Source organism: Monodelphis domestica, chromosome 1 (assembly GCF_027887165.1).
Source record: "Monodelphis domestica isolate mMonDom1 chromosome 1, mMonDom1.pri, whole genome shotgun sequence".
In the NCBI taxonomy this organism is placed as follows: Eukaryota; Metazoa; Chordata; class Mammalia; order Didelphimorphia; family Didelphidae; genus Monodelphis; species Monodelphis domestica.
Window position 1 is genome coordinate 232781787 of NC_077227.1, and position 15923 is coordinate 232797709.

Here is a 15923-nt window from a genome sequence, read left to right on the forward strand (position 1 = left end):
GGGTTAAGTGACTTGCCCAGGGTCACACAGCTGAGAAGTGTCTGAGGCCAGAATTGAACCTAGGACCTCCCATCTCTAGGCCTGCCTCTCCATCCACTGAGCTACCCAGCTCTCCCCCTAATCTTAAACTCTTTAAGATGCAATAGAAACACAGACTGTTGCTCCATCTTGTCATCTCTTGAAGATGGTGAAACTGTGGCATTAAACATGACTTATGGAGATGGGGAACAGTGGGAAGGTCACGTCAATTTCAGTAGAGAACCAGGAACGGATCCGTCCTTGATATGAGTGAAGTTTCTCCTTTTTTTGTTTTATTTGTACCTCATCATTCATGGTTAATGTCTTGTGACGTAGTATCACAAGTATTCCACTATTTCCCACGTCATTGTTATTGTTATTATCCTGTTTAAAATCAGTATTTCATTTGGATTGTAAAGGATTTCATTTATTAGCTTTTTCATGTGTAGAATAATGTGAACAATGCATAAAGATATGTGACCATGTAGGGGAATGTGTGGATGGAGGTGAGGGAAAAGAGAGGTAGGAAGGAAGCGTCATATACTTTCTTTTAAGGATTTACCAGCTAATATTTTCTCTCAAATTTACTTTGCCAGGAGCCTCCACCTAAATGGGTCCAGTCATGCCTCCCAGTAAGAAGCCAGAGGGCTCAGGAATTAGTGTTTCCAGTGGCCTGAGCCAGTGTTACAGAAGTAGTGATTTGTCCAAGTCCCTTCACGATGACGATGACCTCGACTTTGCCTTGCCTGCCATCCGATTAGAAAAGGGGGCCATGGAAGATGAAGAGCTCACCAACTTGAACTGGTTGCATGAGAGTAAGAACTTGTTAAAGAGCTTCGGGGATTCGGTCCTCAGGAGTGTCAGCCCTGTTCAGGACATCGATGATGACACCCCCCCCTCTCCCGCTCACTCTGACATGCCCTATGATGCCAGGCAGAACCCCAACTGTAAACCTCCTTATTCTTTTAGCTGCCTCATATTTATGGCCATTGAAGACTCTCCAACCAAGCGACTGCCAGTAAAGGATATATACAACTGGATCTTGGAACACTTTCCATATTTTGCAAATGCACCCACGGGGTGGAAAAACTCAGTGAGACATAATTTGTCATTGAATAAATGTTTTAAGAAAGTGGATAAAGACCGAAGCCAGGTAAGCCTTTCAGGGTCTGGAAATGATGCGTATAATTCTGTTGCCTCTGCTAATTTTGTTTTAATCTTCTCTGCTAAAGGGGGGGAAAAGCCATCCTTTGAAGATCTCCTTTTAAGGGAGTATAAGTTCATTGTGCTGAAAAAACCAGCAGAGTCTTTAGGATGGCCGATTATGACTTTATTTAATTCGTTGTCTAGACATCTGAAAGAATTCTTCCAAACTTTGCTCCCCAAAGCTGGCATCCTTATGCATATTTAATATAACACGGTTTTTAGATATTGTTGCTGAGACTACCTGCTTGTTGTAGTGTTTCTGCACCATCGTTAACTGAATGACAGAAATGTCATTCTTAGTTTCCAGGCTTGACCCTTCCCCTAAAATTTCAGTTTGTGTTAGAAATCGTTGGGTTTTAGAGTCCAAGAAAGGTTCTATTTGCAGGCACTAATTCCTGAAGTTTGCTTGTGCCTAAGCAAACTGATCACCGAAAAGGTACATATAGAAGAGAGATGCATCTCTGTATCTCTTCTGCCTTATTAACCTGGAGAAAAGAGGCGCTACCTTAATATTATACAGGATATTTTCAGAGTCCCCCTCTGATAGAAAACCGAAAATAGACAGGGAACTACATGGATTACTTTTCTTTAACTGCTTGTATAATAAATGGTTGATCATATCTGATTACTTTGTATGAAACTCCTAGAAGGTTTAGGGCTGGATTCTAGGCAAATCCACAACTGACTTGGTATTTTTGTACTTTGTTTTGAAGTTGTACAGAGAGGAGTTATTTTTTGTTGTTTTTTTTCCATCATTTATGTGGGCTCTCAGGGATAATAAATATACCACCCGTTCTCACCCCTCCCCGCCATAATTCTTTGAGTTTTTTTTGAAGTTTCGGTTTGATCTCAGGGTAGGTATTGTGTTGGGTCAGCTGCTCTGTGGAATTCAGACCTTAACTTATACCTTGAGAGAGAGTTCTGTTTCAAAATAGAATCAGGAGGCTGTGGAAACTACTCATGTCCTGAGTGGAATCAAACTTCATGGGGAAATGGAAAGAGCAGTGGTTTTCCATGTGCTTCTTGGATTTACTCTTTCTGAAAATCCAGTTCACCCAGAGACTTTGAAAAACCGATCAGGAGAGAGGAAGAGGAAGATTTGAACATGGAGGGACCAAGCTTATTATAAGCCTTTGATCTTGTTGGCCAAAGAGGTCAAATTCATTAGTGATTCTCTCCCTTTCTTCCTGGAGTTCTTTGTTTTTTTGTTGTCGTTCAGTCATTTCCAACTCTTTATGACCCCATTTGAGGTTTTTTTGGCAAAGGTACTGGAGTGATTTTCCATTTCCTTCACCAGCTCATTCTGCACCTGAGGAAACAGAAGCAAACATGGTTAAGTGACTTGCTCAGGGCCACATAGCTAGTAAGTGTCTGAAGCTGATTTTGAATTCAGGTCTTCTTGACCCCAGGGCCTGGTACTATCCACTGGGCAACCTAGCTGTCCTCTTATAATTCCTGGTTTTAATATAAACTTAATGACTGGATCTGTACTGCCTGGGACAAATGGTGCTAGAGGAGAGACATGCCCCATCCCTCTAGTAAGCTTCAGTTTTTGAGGATTGAGCTTTGGCTCCGTCTCTTTGCTGTCCTAGGTCTCTCATACCATTCTTCTGTATTTCTTTTCCTCTGAGCCTCTGTGGCATTTGGAGGCCTGAAGGTTGGGCAGTGGTTGACTCCAGTACTGAGGTTTAAGGATGGTCCTCCTTAGCAAAGGAAGGGCCTTACTCATTTTAAGCACCAACACACTCATCCTTGGGATTGTTTAAAGGCAGGTTCCTTGGAAAAAGAAAAAGTTACAACCCTTCTACAAGCAGAACCACTAAGAAGAAATCTCACCTCCATTTAAAAAAAAAGACAAACATTATTAATAGAGCAACTTTCACCAAGATTTTCAGCCTGTTGAGAAATGTTCTTGCATGTATGTGTCCACATGTTTGACATATTGTACATGTGCATAAAAATAAGTGACCCATTCTGAAACTGGAAACAAGATGAATTCCAAAGCATAAGATTTTGGAGGATTATTTATTAGCTTTGGGAATTGAAAGCAATTCCTAGTTGGTGGTATATCAATCTGCACCCCATGCTGGGAGAAACTGAACTTCCTTCTTTTCTCCAAGCCTCCCCCCATTTTTCAGTCATATTTACCTTGGTGCCCTTTTCAGAACAAGTTCAGATACCTACCAGTGAACAAGTATTTGTTTTAAAGACTTGAAAAGATTCATCTTTCACAGGCCTCCTTTCTTATCCATTCTAGCCTGTATTGACATGTTTTTTGATGGGCTTCCAGGAAGCTTTTTAATTTAGGTGTCTGTGGTCCATATGATGCCATGGGAAGCAAAGGCTTGGAGGATGCGTTTCTCATTTTTATTTCTTTTTAAAATTTTTATTGATGTTATTGGGTTTTAACAAAAAATTAGGTATAGAAACAATTTTGGACAATTATTTGCTGACATTATATGATTAAAATCCCCCTCCCCTGAAGTAAATAGTCTGATCTAGGTTATATCAGTGCTATTAAACAATACATATTTCCATATTGCTCATGCGGTGACAGATGTGTTTCACCCATATAATTAAAAAATAAAAACCATGAAGAAGATAAAGTGGAAGATGGCATGCTTTGATCTGCAGTCAGACTCTTTAACAGTTCCTTCGTTGGCTGTGAATATATATAGCACTTTTCTTCATGGGTCCCTTGTGGTTATCTTGGAGACTTATTTTGCTGATAATAGTTTAGTCCTTTACAATTGATCGTCATATAATATTTCTGTTACTGTATATACTTTTCTGGTTCTGCTCACTCCACTTTGTATCAGTTCATGTAAGCCTTTTGACGTTTTTCTGAACTCATCCTGTTTGTCATTTACAACCATATACCACAATTTGTTTGATCAACCCCCTATTGATGGATACTTCCTCAGTTTCCAATTCTTTGCCACTACAAAGAGGGTTGCTAAAACTATTTTTGTACTGATAGTTAAAAAAGGATTGAGGATCAAGACCAAGCCAAATCTCCATCCTTTCCTTTTATTTTTTTATCTCTTTGGCATACAGACCCAGTAGCATTATTGCTGGGTCAATGGGTATGCAGTAGTTTTATGAGTGGTTTTATATTGTTTTCCAGAATGGTTGTATCAGTTCACAGCTCTAATTAATAGCGTATTACGTATTTCAATTTTCTCACATCTCCTCTAGTTTTTATAGTTTTTATTTTTGATCATGTCAACCAATCTGATTGATGTGAGGTTGTATCTCAGAGTTGTTTCAATGAGCATTTCTCTAATAATAGTGATTTGGAGCAGTTTTTCTTATGATTATAGATTTGATTATAGTTTTGATTTCTTCCTCTAAGAACTATCTATTTTTATCTTTTGACCATTTGTTAATTGGGTAGTGCTTTTTAGTCCTGTAAATTTGAATCAGTTTTCTATATATGTGAGAGATTAAGCCTTTGTCAGAAATACTTGCTAAATACCTTCTAATATAGGTAGCATTGGTTTGGTTTGTGTAGAAATTTTTAAAATGTAATAAAAATTATCCATTCCATATTTTGTTATAATCGCCATGTCTTGTTGGGTTATAAATTCTTCCCACATCCATGGGCCTGACAGATGCACTTTTCTGTATTCCCCTAATTTGTTTATGATGTCACCCTTTATTAGTTCAAGGATCCATTTTGACTTTAACTTGGTATATGGTATGATATGTTGGTCTATACCTTGTTTCTGCCATACTGTTCTATTTTTCCTGGCAGTTTTTGTCAGGAATGGTTTCTTCCCGCCAAATCTTAGATCTTTGGATTTATTGAATACTGAGTTACTGTGGTTGTTTACTTCTCTGTATTGAGTACATAATCCATTCCATTGATCTCCTACTCAATTTCTAAGTCAATACCAGATTGTTTTGATGATGACCACTTTAAAATATAGTTTGAGATGCGATATGGCTAGGCCTCTTTCCTTCACTTTTTTTTCCCCATTAATTCCCTAGAAATTCTTGGCTTTCCACTTTTTGTTTTATTTTCTTTCTTACGTTGGGGCCTGTTAAGGATCATTCTCAGTAGTATAGAATTTCAATGAGGGGTAGTGTAGAAAAAGCAGATCTGTGACCCATAGTTTGGGGACTAAAGATTCTTGCCCATCTTCCTCACACAGTCCTAAAATTTGGCATTGGGATAGAATTTGAAATGTTTATTAGAAGTCAGGAAATGCAGCCTTGTATATGTGCCTCATACATTGAACGGGAACCTTCAGTGCTGTCTTAAGGACCTTTTAGTTATTTCTGTGTGTGCGCCCTCCCACCCCCCTTTTTATTTGTTTACAACAAAGCTTATAGCTAGGTTTTAAATTGGGATTTTAGTGCTTTGTAGCCTGGACACATAAAGCCTTTACTGATTTTAAGCCCTACTGTTTTAGTTTTAGTTCTAATTATTGGTTTCAAGGCAGAAGAGCAATAAGGGCTAGGCATTTGGGGTCAAATGACTTGCCCAAGGTCACACTACTTGGATGTGTCTAAGGTCAGTTTTGAAACCAGCTCCTCCTGACATATATCTTTGTCCATCAATGCATTGATTTAGTCCTCTACAAAAACTTAATTATGTATTTGTATTGATCTGAGAGGTTTAGAAACTTCTGCTTTTTCCTTTTTATAAGATATCTTTGCCGCACAGTTCTATATATTAAAAATTTGAAGGCTCTTGCCATTGTGTGATTCACATGGATCCCTGGCTCTGTCCATGGACCCAGGAGATAGAGGTTTTAACCCCATTCCTTGTTACTATCTGTGACCTTAACAAGGAGGTTCTTTGGCTTGCTGATCTCTCTAAGCATCTTTCTGGCTTAAACGTTCTCTGAATCTATTAGTACTTCCAAATGAGAAATAAAAACCAATCATGCTTTTATAGCCCAGATCATAAGGCCCGAGCCTACACTCTCCTGTTCGTCATTCACTCCTTCTATTTTTAAACAGAATGCTATTCAAAATACATGATGTTTATAAACAATAAGTCTGTCTTGTGGATTATTTGGAACCTGACTGGAAAGCTGTGTCTTTTGAGAGTTTGAAAAGCATTTGTACTGGCTGTAGGGCAGCGGTTCTTAACCCAGAATACCCTTAAGGGGTTTTGACTGGACTTGAGGGGGGCTATGAGGAGGGGAAATTGCACCTTTATTTCAACATAATTGATTTCCCTTATAAATAATCTTAGGTGTTTTATTTTGTGCATTAAAAATTTTTGTTCTTAGATGTCCATGGATTGCCAATGAGGTCTATGACACTAAAAGGTTAAGAACTCTGCGTTTTGAGGTGTGGAGGAGACTTTGGGATCCGGTAGAAAGCAAAGCAGAATGGAAATTTTACTAGTTCTGGGTTTTTGTCTCAGCATTGCCACTGGGGAAATGACTTCAAATTCTGTCTTTTTGTTGGTAAAAATAAAAGTTTAGGCACAACGATGTCTTCATTTACCTCTGAAAAGTTTTTGGGATGGAAGTGTGTGTGTGTGTGTGTGTGTGTGTGTGTGTGTGTGTGTGTGTGAGAGAGAGAGAGAGAGAGAGAGAGAGAGAGAGAGAGAGAGAGAGAGAGTTTTCCTCTGATGTGGCAAAATCCTGTTGTTTATAGATGCTAAAGACAATCTTAAACTTGACCCAGAATGCTGAGTGTTGCTAGACTGTACGTTAGGTTCCCAAGTCTTTCTCTTTCTCATTTCTCCTGACTGATCACACAGAGGTTCCTTCTCTTCCCCCTTTAGCCCCTCAAGGTGTCCACAGTTACTTTCAAAGTCTTGTATCCCTTTGTCTATGGGCAGTTTTTCTTTTTAAAAATGGCTTGGCAGATGAGTTTGTCCGTTATGTGATAGCACCCCCATATGCTGAAAAATATGAAATGATAATAGCTTTTAATCTCTGCCTCCTGATAAAATGCAATAACATCTTTGGGAGGTTCTTCTCCCCCAAACTTGTCACAGATTCATTGGTGTAATTTTTGTGGGGGGAGGAAAGATTGATTTTAGTGGGAAAATGCCCTATGAATGCATGCTCTCTGGATCTAGAGACTTAACCCCCTCTTTCCCCCCCATAGCAATTGCAAGTTGGATAAAAATATGATCACGTTTATAGAACTTCTCTCTTTCCTGACTGTATGGTCTTCGGGACTTGCAGTCAGACCTGCCTTGACAGCTTCCTGGTTGAGCCTCAGTCAAATCAAAACTTCTCTGAGCCTCTTTCCCCATCTAGAACATGGGGATCATTTTCCAGATGCCACTTGATGATAAGACATTCAGTTAGGAGGGTTCTCTTCTCTTCCTTTTGCACTGCTGGTCTCATGGGATTTTTTTGAGTATCGAGGGAGATCCTTCTAATAAAAATCCCATCAGCTGAGGCCCTCTAACATGCTATCAGGAACCTGCCTGTGCCAGAAACGTTTGCTTCTCATTTGCCCTGGAGTTTTTTACTAATCTCCTGTGAGGCTTTCCTTCTGGATTAGACCCAGCGAGGCCTGGTTTTGACTGGGTGAATAGAGAACAAAAGCCTAGACGGAGGCCCCCAGCAGCCTCTGTAGTGGGGATTCCTCCTGGGGATTGGGAACTCCTGTCTAGGCCCGTGACCAGCCTCCTTGAGATGCTTCTCCCAGAGAGCTTGTTTGGATGGACTTTGGTTGTCCCGCCTGCTCTGCCCTCCGGGATCTGGGTCCTCCCTTTGTTCGCTTCCTCACTTCTGACTTGGTGGGGGCTTTGCTCAACCTTTAGGTTTCTTTTGTACTTTGCTTTTCCTGCCTTGGCTCTTGCCTCCCTTTTCCTGGGATGTACACCTCCCCACTCATCAGGACCGGCACACCTGAGGAGCGATGACCCGGAGCAGCAGCAGCAACAGGTGGCAGCCAAAGGGAGAGGTTTCAGACCTTCAGAACTGTCTGAAAAGCCATGGGTGTGCTCGTGAGGTAGCGAGCCAGAGCTTTCCAAGCAGAGATGTGATCAAGGGATTCCCATTACAGATGGATTTCACCTAGATTTCTTTTTTTCATTCTGAGACCAAGCAAAAGCTTGCCAGGATATATCCAGCTTCAGCTTGGAGAAAAAGCCTCCTTCAAAGATCTACCTGGGGATTGCTCTGGATCCAGATTCGGGGATATTACTCAGGGGGCCCGAGACACATACTAGCAGTGTGACCCTGGGCAAGTCACCTAACTCTGTTTGTCTCCATTTCCTTCTCTGGAAAGTGAGCTGGAGAAGGAAATGGCAACCTCTCCAGTATCTTTGCTAAGAAAACCCCAAAGAGTTGGACACCCCTGAAAAACATTTTCCCAGTTCTTATTTGGTACCATTTTTTAAATTATTATTTTTTATTATTTTATTTTATTAATTTATTTTTATTTTATTAATTTATTATTTGTTTTATATTAAAAAACCAAATTTTAAAATTTAAATCCCTAGTTCTCCCTATAACCAGTACCCTGCTGATCTGATGTCAAGGTTATTATTATTATTAAAAAAATTTTTTTTAAACCCTTAAATTCCATCTTGGAATCAATACTGTGTATTGGTTCCAAGACAGAAGAGTGGTAAGGGCTAGGCAATGGGGGTTAAATGACTTGCCCAGGGTCACACAGCTAGAAGTGTCTGAGGTCAAATTTGAACCCAGGACCTTCCCATCTCTAAGCCTGGCTCTCTATCCACCGAGCCACCCAGCTGCCCCCTGTTATTATTATTTCTTAGTATTAAAATCAAGAGTTAATTGGTCATCTTTCCCAGCTTCTCTCCCTTGTCCCCAGAGGTGAGTTCCATGTTAGGGCATGATGGCGGGTTCTAGAGAGAGTCACAGGAAGTTTTTATTCCTACGTCATTGGTGGTCCGGGGTGAGTTTGGGCCATGTCAAGTAACAGGTTTTCCTTAGCGGAATCCTGCAGTGTGAGCAGCCCCAAAAGACAAAAAGGAGAGTATCTAGTAGTAGTTTGCCTGCCTCTGTGACCCTGATTATCAGGCTTTGTCGTATTCATTCCCAAGTCCTCAGTCCAAATGAAATGTGTTGTCCTTTTGCTTCTCACCTCAAAATCCTTTCTATTTCTGGCCTGAGTCATAATTTCAAAGATGTTCAGGTTTTAGGAATCCAAGAAAACAGCTGGGTGGTGCTTTGAAAAGAACATCAGCAGGCCAGTGAGTTGAAAGCCAGGCCCAGAGATGGGAGGTCCAGTGTTCAAATGTGGCCTCAGACAGACTTCCTAGCAGGGAAAGTCACTTAACCCCCATTGCCTATCCTTATTGCTCTTCTGTTTTGGAACCAATAAACAGCATTGATTCTAAGGCAGAATTTAAGGGTTTGATTTAAAAAAAAAATCAGGCTTGGAACCAGGAAAACTTGACTTCCTAATTTCACATCTGATCTCAGAAACTTAACCAACTATATGACTCTGGGCAAGTTACTTAACCCCTGTTTGCCTCCGTTTCCTCATCTGGAAAATGGAGAGAATAATAGCACCCCTCCCCCACTTTATTATAAGGAACTTATGAGATAATACTTGTAAAACACTTAATAAAGTGCCCTTAGATAGTGTTATATATTAACCATTAGATATTATGAACAAAATTTTTTTTTGTATTTTTATATTTTTGTTGATCTTTTTTTAATAGTATCATAATTTCCACTATCTCTCCTGTCCCTTCCTCCCAGAGAGTTATTCCATGTGGAAAATTGCTTTTAAAAAAGACATTTTTAAAAAATCAGCGTAATTCTTCATACTTTGAAAAATGTTGAAAAAAAAATTAAAAATATTGAAAAAAGTGCATTATACAACCCTTGTGGACTTTCCGGCTCTGCAGAGTTGGGCTGGGAGTATCTTTTCATATCTCCTCTTCTAAGACAGGCTTGCTTTTTAAACTTTTATAGCCTTCTTTTTTTAGTTTTTTAGTGTATCTGTGTGTGTGTGTGTGTGTGATGTCCATCTATGTCCATCAGTCATCATTTTGTTTTTACATTGTAATACTATTCCATCACATCCATGAGCCACAATTTGTTTAGCCATTTCCTATTTGATGAGCATCTACTTTGTTTTTAGTTGTGTTGTTTTTTTTCTGCCACAAAAAAGTGCCACTGTAAACATGTTGTTGTATTTGGAGACTCTCATAAGCCTACCAATGGAATCTCTTGGTCAAAGAGTATGGCCTTTTTAGTCCCTTTTTTATGTTATTCTAAATTGCTCTCCAGAAAATGGTTGTACTATTCACAACTTCAGTGAAAAGCATCTTCTTAGTAGATATTCCCCAGCTTTCATATTTATGGGAATCTTGAGAGTTTAATGAAAAAACTTGGAAATGGACAGGTGGTCTAGGGCATAGAGCACTGGAGTTGGTGTCAGGATATCTCAGTTCAAGTGTTGGGTCTAAATCTATAATCCTTTTTGCAGAATGTAGAGTATACAAAAGAATTAGAAGCTCCAGTCTCTATTCCTGAGGCCAAAACTAATTGGTCAGACAAGATTTAAAAAACAAACAAACTAGATACCAGAAATTATTTTAAAATAATAGTGTATAAACTATTGTAAGTCCAGAAGGTTATAAAGCAAGGGAATCATGTATATGTACGGGTTGTGGCTAATAAATGTAAATTTTATATATCCGTATCTATTAATCATACCCGTGACTTTATCCATATAATGAAATCTAAGTAAGGAATTCCCTTTAACAATGCAAATTGGCACAACTTTGCAATTTATAATCCTAAAAGAGTTTCCTGGGACTGTTAGAAGTTAAGTAGTTTGCCCAGGGTCACACAGTCCATTTATGTGAGAGACAGAACTTGAATGTACTTTATTAATGAATATGAAGTCTTTTCAGTTCTTCTTGATTCTACCTACCACATCATGCTGCCTCTCAAGTATATAGTGTTGTTTTTTTTTTTTAAATAACCCTTACCTTTTGTCTTAGACTCCAGTAAGTATCTGTTCTAATACAGAAGAGCAGTAAGGGTTAATTAGGCAGTTGGGGTTAGGTGACTTGCCCATCCTCTGGTCTTTCTTCTCTACTCTTCTGGACTTACTGGAAGAGTTCTTAAAGAAGCTGAATTTAATGGAGAGATCCTGGGTTTTGTAATCAAGAGACTTGGTGTCCAAATATTATTTCTGTTGCCTGTTGACCTATATTTCATTTCATAAGACATTGATTTATTAAAGATCTATAAAAGGAAGGATTTGGACTAAATGACTTACAAGACCCCTTTCAGCTTTATAACCCTGTAATGGTCAGGTTTGGGATATACAAAGGGAGAGGGAAAAAGGAAATAAGAGAACAGTGGATATTGGATAGCAAAGGAAGCTCCTTTATAGCTGGAGGAATATGGAGGGGATGCAGTGAAGGTGTCAGGAGAGACAAGGTTGAAGAAATGTTTGGGGTGAAAGCAAATAATGGAGATTGGTGGATGGCCTGGGATGCTCAGCTGAGGGACCTAAATTTGATTCCGTAAAGGCATGCCAAGAAAATGAAAGAAAAAAAAAGATTTCCATTCTCTAAGCATTCTAGTAAATGGAAATGTATTTTTTTTAATTGTTAGAAATTGGTTAGTTGAGGGAGATGAAGAAGATCACCAGTAAACAGGATAAGATGAAGGAAAGGAAGAAGATAGCATTTGGAGGGATGAGATGTGTATCCTCCCCCATATCCCCTACAATTATTTTAAGAATGATTGAATAGCTGGATACATATGTAGGTAATCCCAGGAAGAAAAACTTTGTATTTTCCTTATTTAAGCACCTGGTATGCTGTTGGGAGCTTCATGAATACAGACTACTTTGTTAACAGCATGTTCTTGCATTTAACTAAAGTCCATGAAGTGTCCTATCAGTTACTTTGTCCTGCCTTTAAAAGGGAACCAAAGAAGAATATAATTTAATATCACAGTGTAAGAACTTGAGCAACCAAAGTTTTTCCTGTATTTTCTAGTTAGAGTAGAAATTTATAGAATTGTAGAGTAGAAATTTAAAAAAAAATCAAAACTAAAAGAAACCCAAAGTAGTCACTTCAGAGACAGTCAGTAAATAGAACAGAACCAGACTTCCAGCCCTAATGCTTTTGGAATTCTTCCTGCTCATGGAATTTTTCCATCTTTTCTGTCTATACGTTGCTATTGTTCCCTGAGATTTGGTGTTCTGAGAACTTAAATCTTTAAGACAGAGATAACATTGTTTTCTTTGGTAATAATGAAAAGAGCATTATTAGATTTGGAGTCAGAATACTAGGGTTAAAGCCCAATTTCTGCCACTTAACCACCTTCTGATCAGGGCAAATGACTTAACAACCTCCTCTTCATCTGTAAAATAGAAGTATACTACTTATTCCCCAAGGCTGTTATTGGGCTATTAATCGCAGTCCTGTTCCCGGCCCCCCCAGCTGTAAACTTCCACTGATGTGTTTTCTTGAAATGGGAAAGTAGCCCAGTTTGCTTTGGGAAGATTTTCAGCATAGGTTAATTTAAAAAAAAAAAAGACTTTTTGAGGTTAAACTCCCAATTAACCAAAAACCTATGTTTCAATTAATTGATCTATTTCTGTAAATTATATTGCCCAAAGCAGATGATTGGAATAGATGAATAGAGTGTAGCTGGTATTGAGTAATTTGATAAAAGAGAGCAGTGAGGAGTGTGAGGTAAGAGGCTGTTATTGAATTGGTGTCTCAAGGATAACTGAGTATTTGGCAGGGTAGGATTTCAGAGGATCCCTCAACAAAGTGGGAGCCTTTGCTTCTTGTGAAGGAAGCTAAACCTGTAAGCATGGTCAAGGGCTCAGTCTCCTTGCTGATGGGGAGACAGAAATGTGCCACAGTGAACATCCTATTTAGCAGAAACTTCCCCCCTTAGCCCATGACTTTCCCGAGTTAGCTGCCATCTGGTCCCTGGCTGGAGAGAAGAATTTTTCTTGTATACGCGTTTCCATGGCAACAAGTTTGAGGTTGATATGGAAAGTAAGCAGTTGCCTTAGCAACGGAGTTACTGATGTGGCGGCTTTCCTGCTTTGCTGGGAAAGGGATAAACTGACCAAACTAGTTTAAATGCATTATGTAGGATTCTTGTAATGATAGTCAGAGCGGCTAGCCTCCTTGTGTTAAGATCAGTCAGCTTCCCCTTTGGAGGGGAGGGTTGGAGCTTTTGATGAATCAGACAGAAGTAGTTGCTCCCAGGTAAAGTAAATCCTGAGAGAGATTCTGTGCAATGGATTTGTGTTCCCTTATGTTAAGGAAACATTTCTAGGAAACTTATTTAAATCCTAGCAGTTCCTCAGCAATACTACTTTTCAGTTATAATAGAGAGAGACTTTACTACATGCTCCGTCTTCTCCACACCTGTCATTATACTGTATTCCCTTGGGATGGAATCATAGGATCGGAGATTTAAAAGCTGGAAGGGATCCAGAAGTTATTGAGCTGGGGAGGGGGGCTTATTTTACACAAAAGGACAGAGAGTTAAGTGACTTGTCCTGGATTCCACGACTAATAAGCGTAGGAGACAGAATTTCGACTTTGGTCTCCCTTAGTCCCCACCCAGGGCTCTGATCACTGTGCCACATTGTAGGTGGTTACCCTTTCTTTCCCTGAAGGGAACAGGGATGGAACCAGAACACAGACCTCCCTGCAAGCAGTATTTGATGGGGTGGGGTGAGAACTTTGAGACTCAAACTTGTCTATTATGTTCTATCTCTTGCTCCGACCCTTGCTTTGGTCACGCCCTGGATTCTAAGTTGTAGATCTCCCTGTCACGCCCATTCCCTCCATTCCCTGCCATATTGTGCCTGTTTCATGGCCTTTCTGTTGTCTTTATCTCCATGGAGTTTGTTGATTGTTGCCTGGGCAGTGAAGCTGTTCATCAGTGATAACCTCTTCCTGTCAGTGGCTCCACATGGACTGGAATGGCCTTGCAAGGTCATTAGGTTCAGCCTCTACTTTTCATAAACAGAGAATTGATTGCAAGATAAGGGGTTCATTTTGATGTCTGCCCCAGTCTGAAAAATGTCTAGCCATGGAAATTTTGGGACCCTTCTACTGATATTTTATGGGTTGATTCTACTTCTTTGAGGGCCCATGCTAGATAACTAGGACTACATTTTAGTTCCTTATCCTCAAGGTGCTTCTTTTTCAGTTAGGGAGACAGGAAATGCACATAAAAAGATAATCCAAGGCTGCACAGGTCAAGACAAATGGAGACAGCAAATTCAGGAAGAGTTCAGAAGAGGGTATGTTAGGATTATAGGGACCAGGTAAGAATTCATGCAAGAGATAGAAGAGAGAAGGACTTGGAGAAGTAGGAAGGAAGAAAGAATTTCAGGGAGAGGGAACAGTTTAATGGGAAATGGGAATGTGTACAATCTTGTTTTGGGAGTCACTGTCTGGGGCAAAGAATCTACATTTAGAGTATTTATGAGAAATGAGATTGGCAAAATTAGTGGTAGATGGTAAATGGCCTTGAATGCCAGGCTAAGGATTTTGACTTGTGTCTTAGACAGTGGTGAGTCATGAAAAGTTTTTGAGTAGGAGGTAAATGTGTACAAAGGATTTATACAGAAATCCTTCCCAGAGTTCATCTCAGACTTTTTTGTAGCTCTGATTCTTACACCAAGATTTCATCTTCCTCATTAGCCACAAAGAATTAGGTGTATGACTCTTGAATTAAACTTTCTATTTAGATAAATTGGGCCAATATTCCCTTTCATTTGGAAGAGAAATAAAAAATTAAACTCCAGTTCATTATATATGTACTTTCTCTTCTTCATAGATTCAAAGGAACTTAGAGCTGTAAGGGATTTTAGACACCTGCTAGTCCAAAGCCTTCATTTAACAGGAGAATGCTAAGGTCCAGAGAGAGAAATATGTTCTCAGTAATACTCAGAGTTAATGGTAGAGATGGAATTCCAAAACCTTGATCTCCTCAATCCCAGCTGGGTGATTATTGTGATAAGTGCACTTTACTTTCTTTCTGATTTAAACTTTTACCTCTAAGTCACTAATTTTTGTTTTTAGATCACCTGTATTTTCTAATGTAGCTCTCATCTTCTTGCAGAGAACAATCTCTAACACAAAGATTTAAAAAGGAAGAAAAAAATACTGCAAAACTAACTAAAATATTGAAAAAGCCTGACATTTTACAGCGATCTCCTCCCTTAGTTCCCTTTCTTTGCAAAGAAGCAAGTGAGAAGTTCCTTTTTTAACCTCTTTGGGGCCAAATTTGGTCATTATAATTTTGCCCAATTTAATTTTAATTGTTGCTGGTTTTCCATTTACCTCATACATACTTTTTCCTGGTTCTGTTTACTTCACTTGATGCCATTCATTTAAGTCTTCTGTGTTTCTATGTGTTCATCCTAATCATCAGTTTTTAGAGCACAGTAATATTTAATTATGTTCCTTTACCATAATTTGCTAAAGTCTTCAGTTATTGTCTACTTGTTTCTAGTACTTGGCCTCTACAGAAAATTCTGCTATAAATATTTACATGTATAGAGGGCCTTTGTTCTTTTCATTGATGTCCTTGAGGTTATATAAGTAGGAATGAAATCCCTGGCCTAATGGGTTTGGATATTTTTATCACTTTCTTTGCAGATTTCCAAATTGCTTTCTAGAATGGTTGTGCCAATTCACAGCTCCAACAACAGTGCATTAGTGTGCCTATCTTTCCCACTCCCTTTCCAAAACTGACTTTTCCTGTCTTGTCACCTTTGCTAGTTCT

The 15923-nt window shown here is 39.2% G+C and overlaps 1 protein-coding gene across 21 annotated transcripts in view; it reads left to right on the forward strand.

Annotated features, from left to right (window-relative positions):
- Window positions 1-15923, forward strand: part of FOXN3 (forkhead box N3) — a 547426-nt gene that overhangs the window by 249644 nt on the left and 281859 nt on the right. For all 21 annotated transcript variants that reach the window (XM_056810542.1, XM_056810551.1, XM_056810553.1 and 18 more), the window contains one exon: window positions 615-1171. In XM_056810542.1, coding sequence (XP_056666520.1) covers window positions 629-1171 — 543 coding nt within the window. In that variant the 5' untranslated portion in view covers window positions 615-628. The remainder of the gene's footprint in view (window positions 1-614; window positions 1172-15923) is intronic.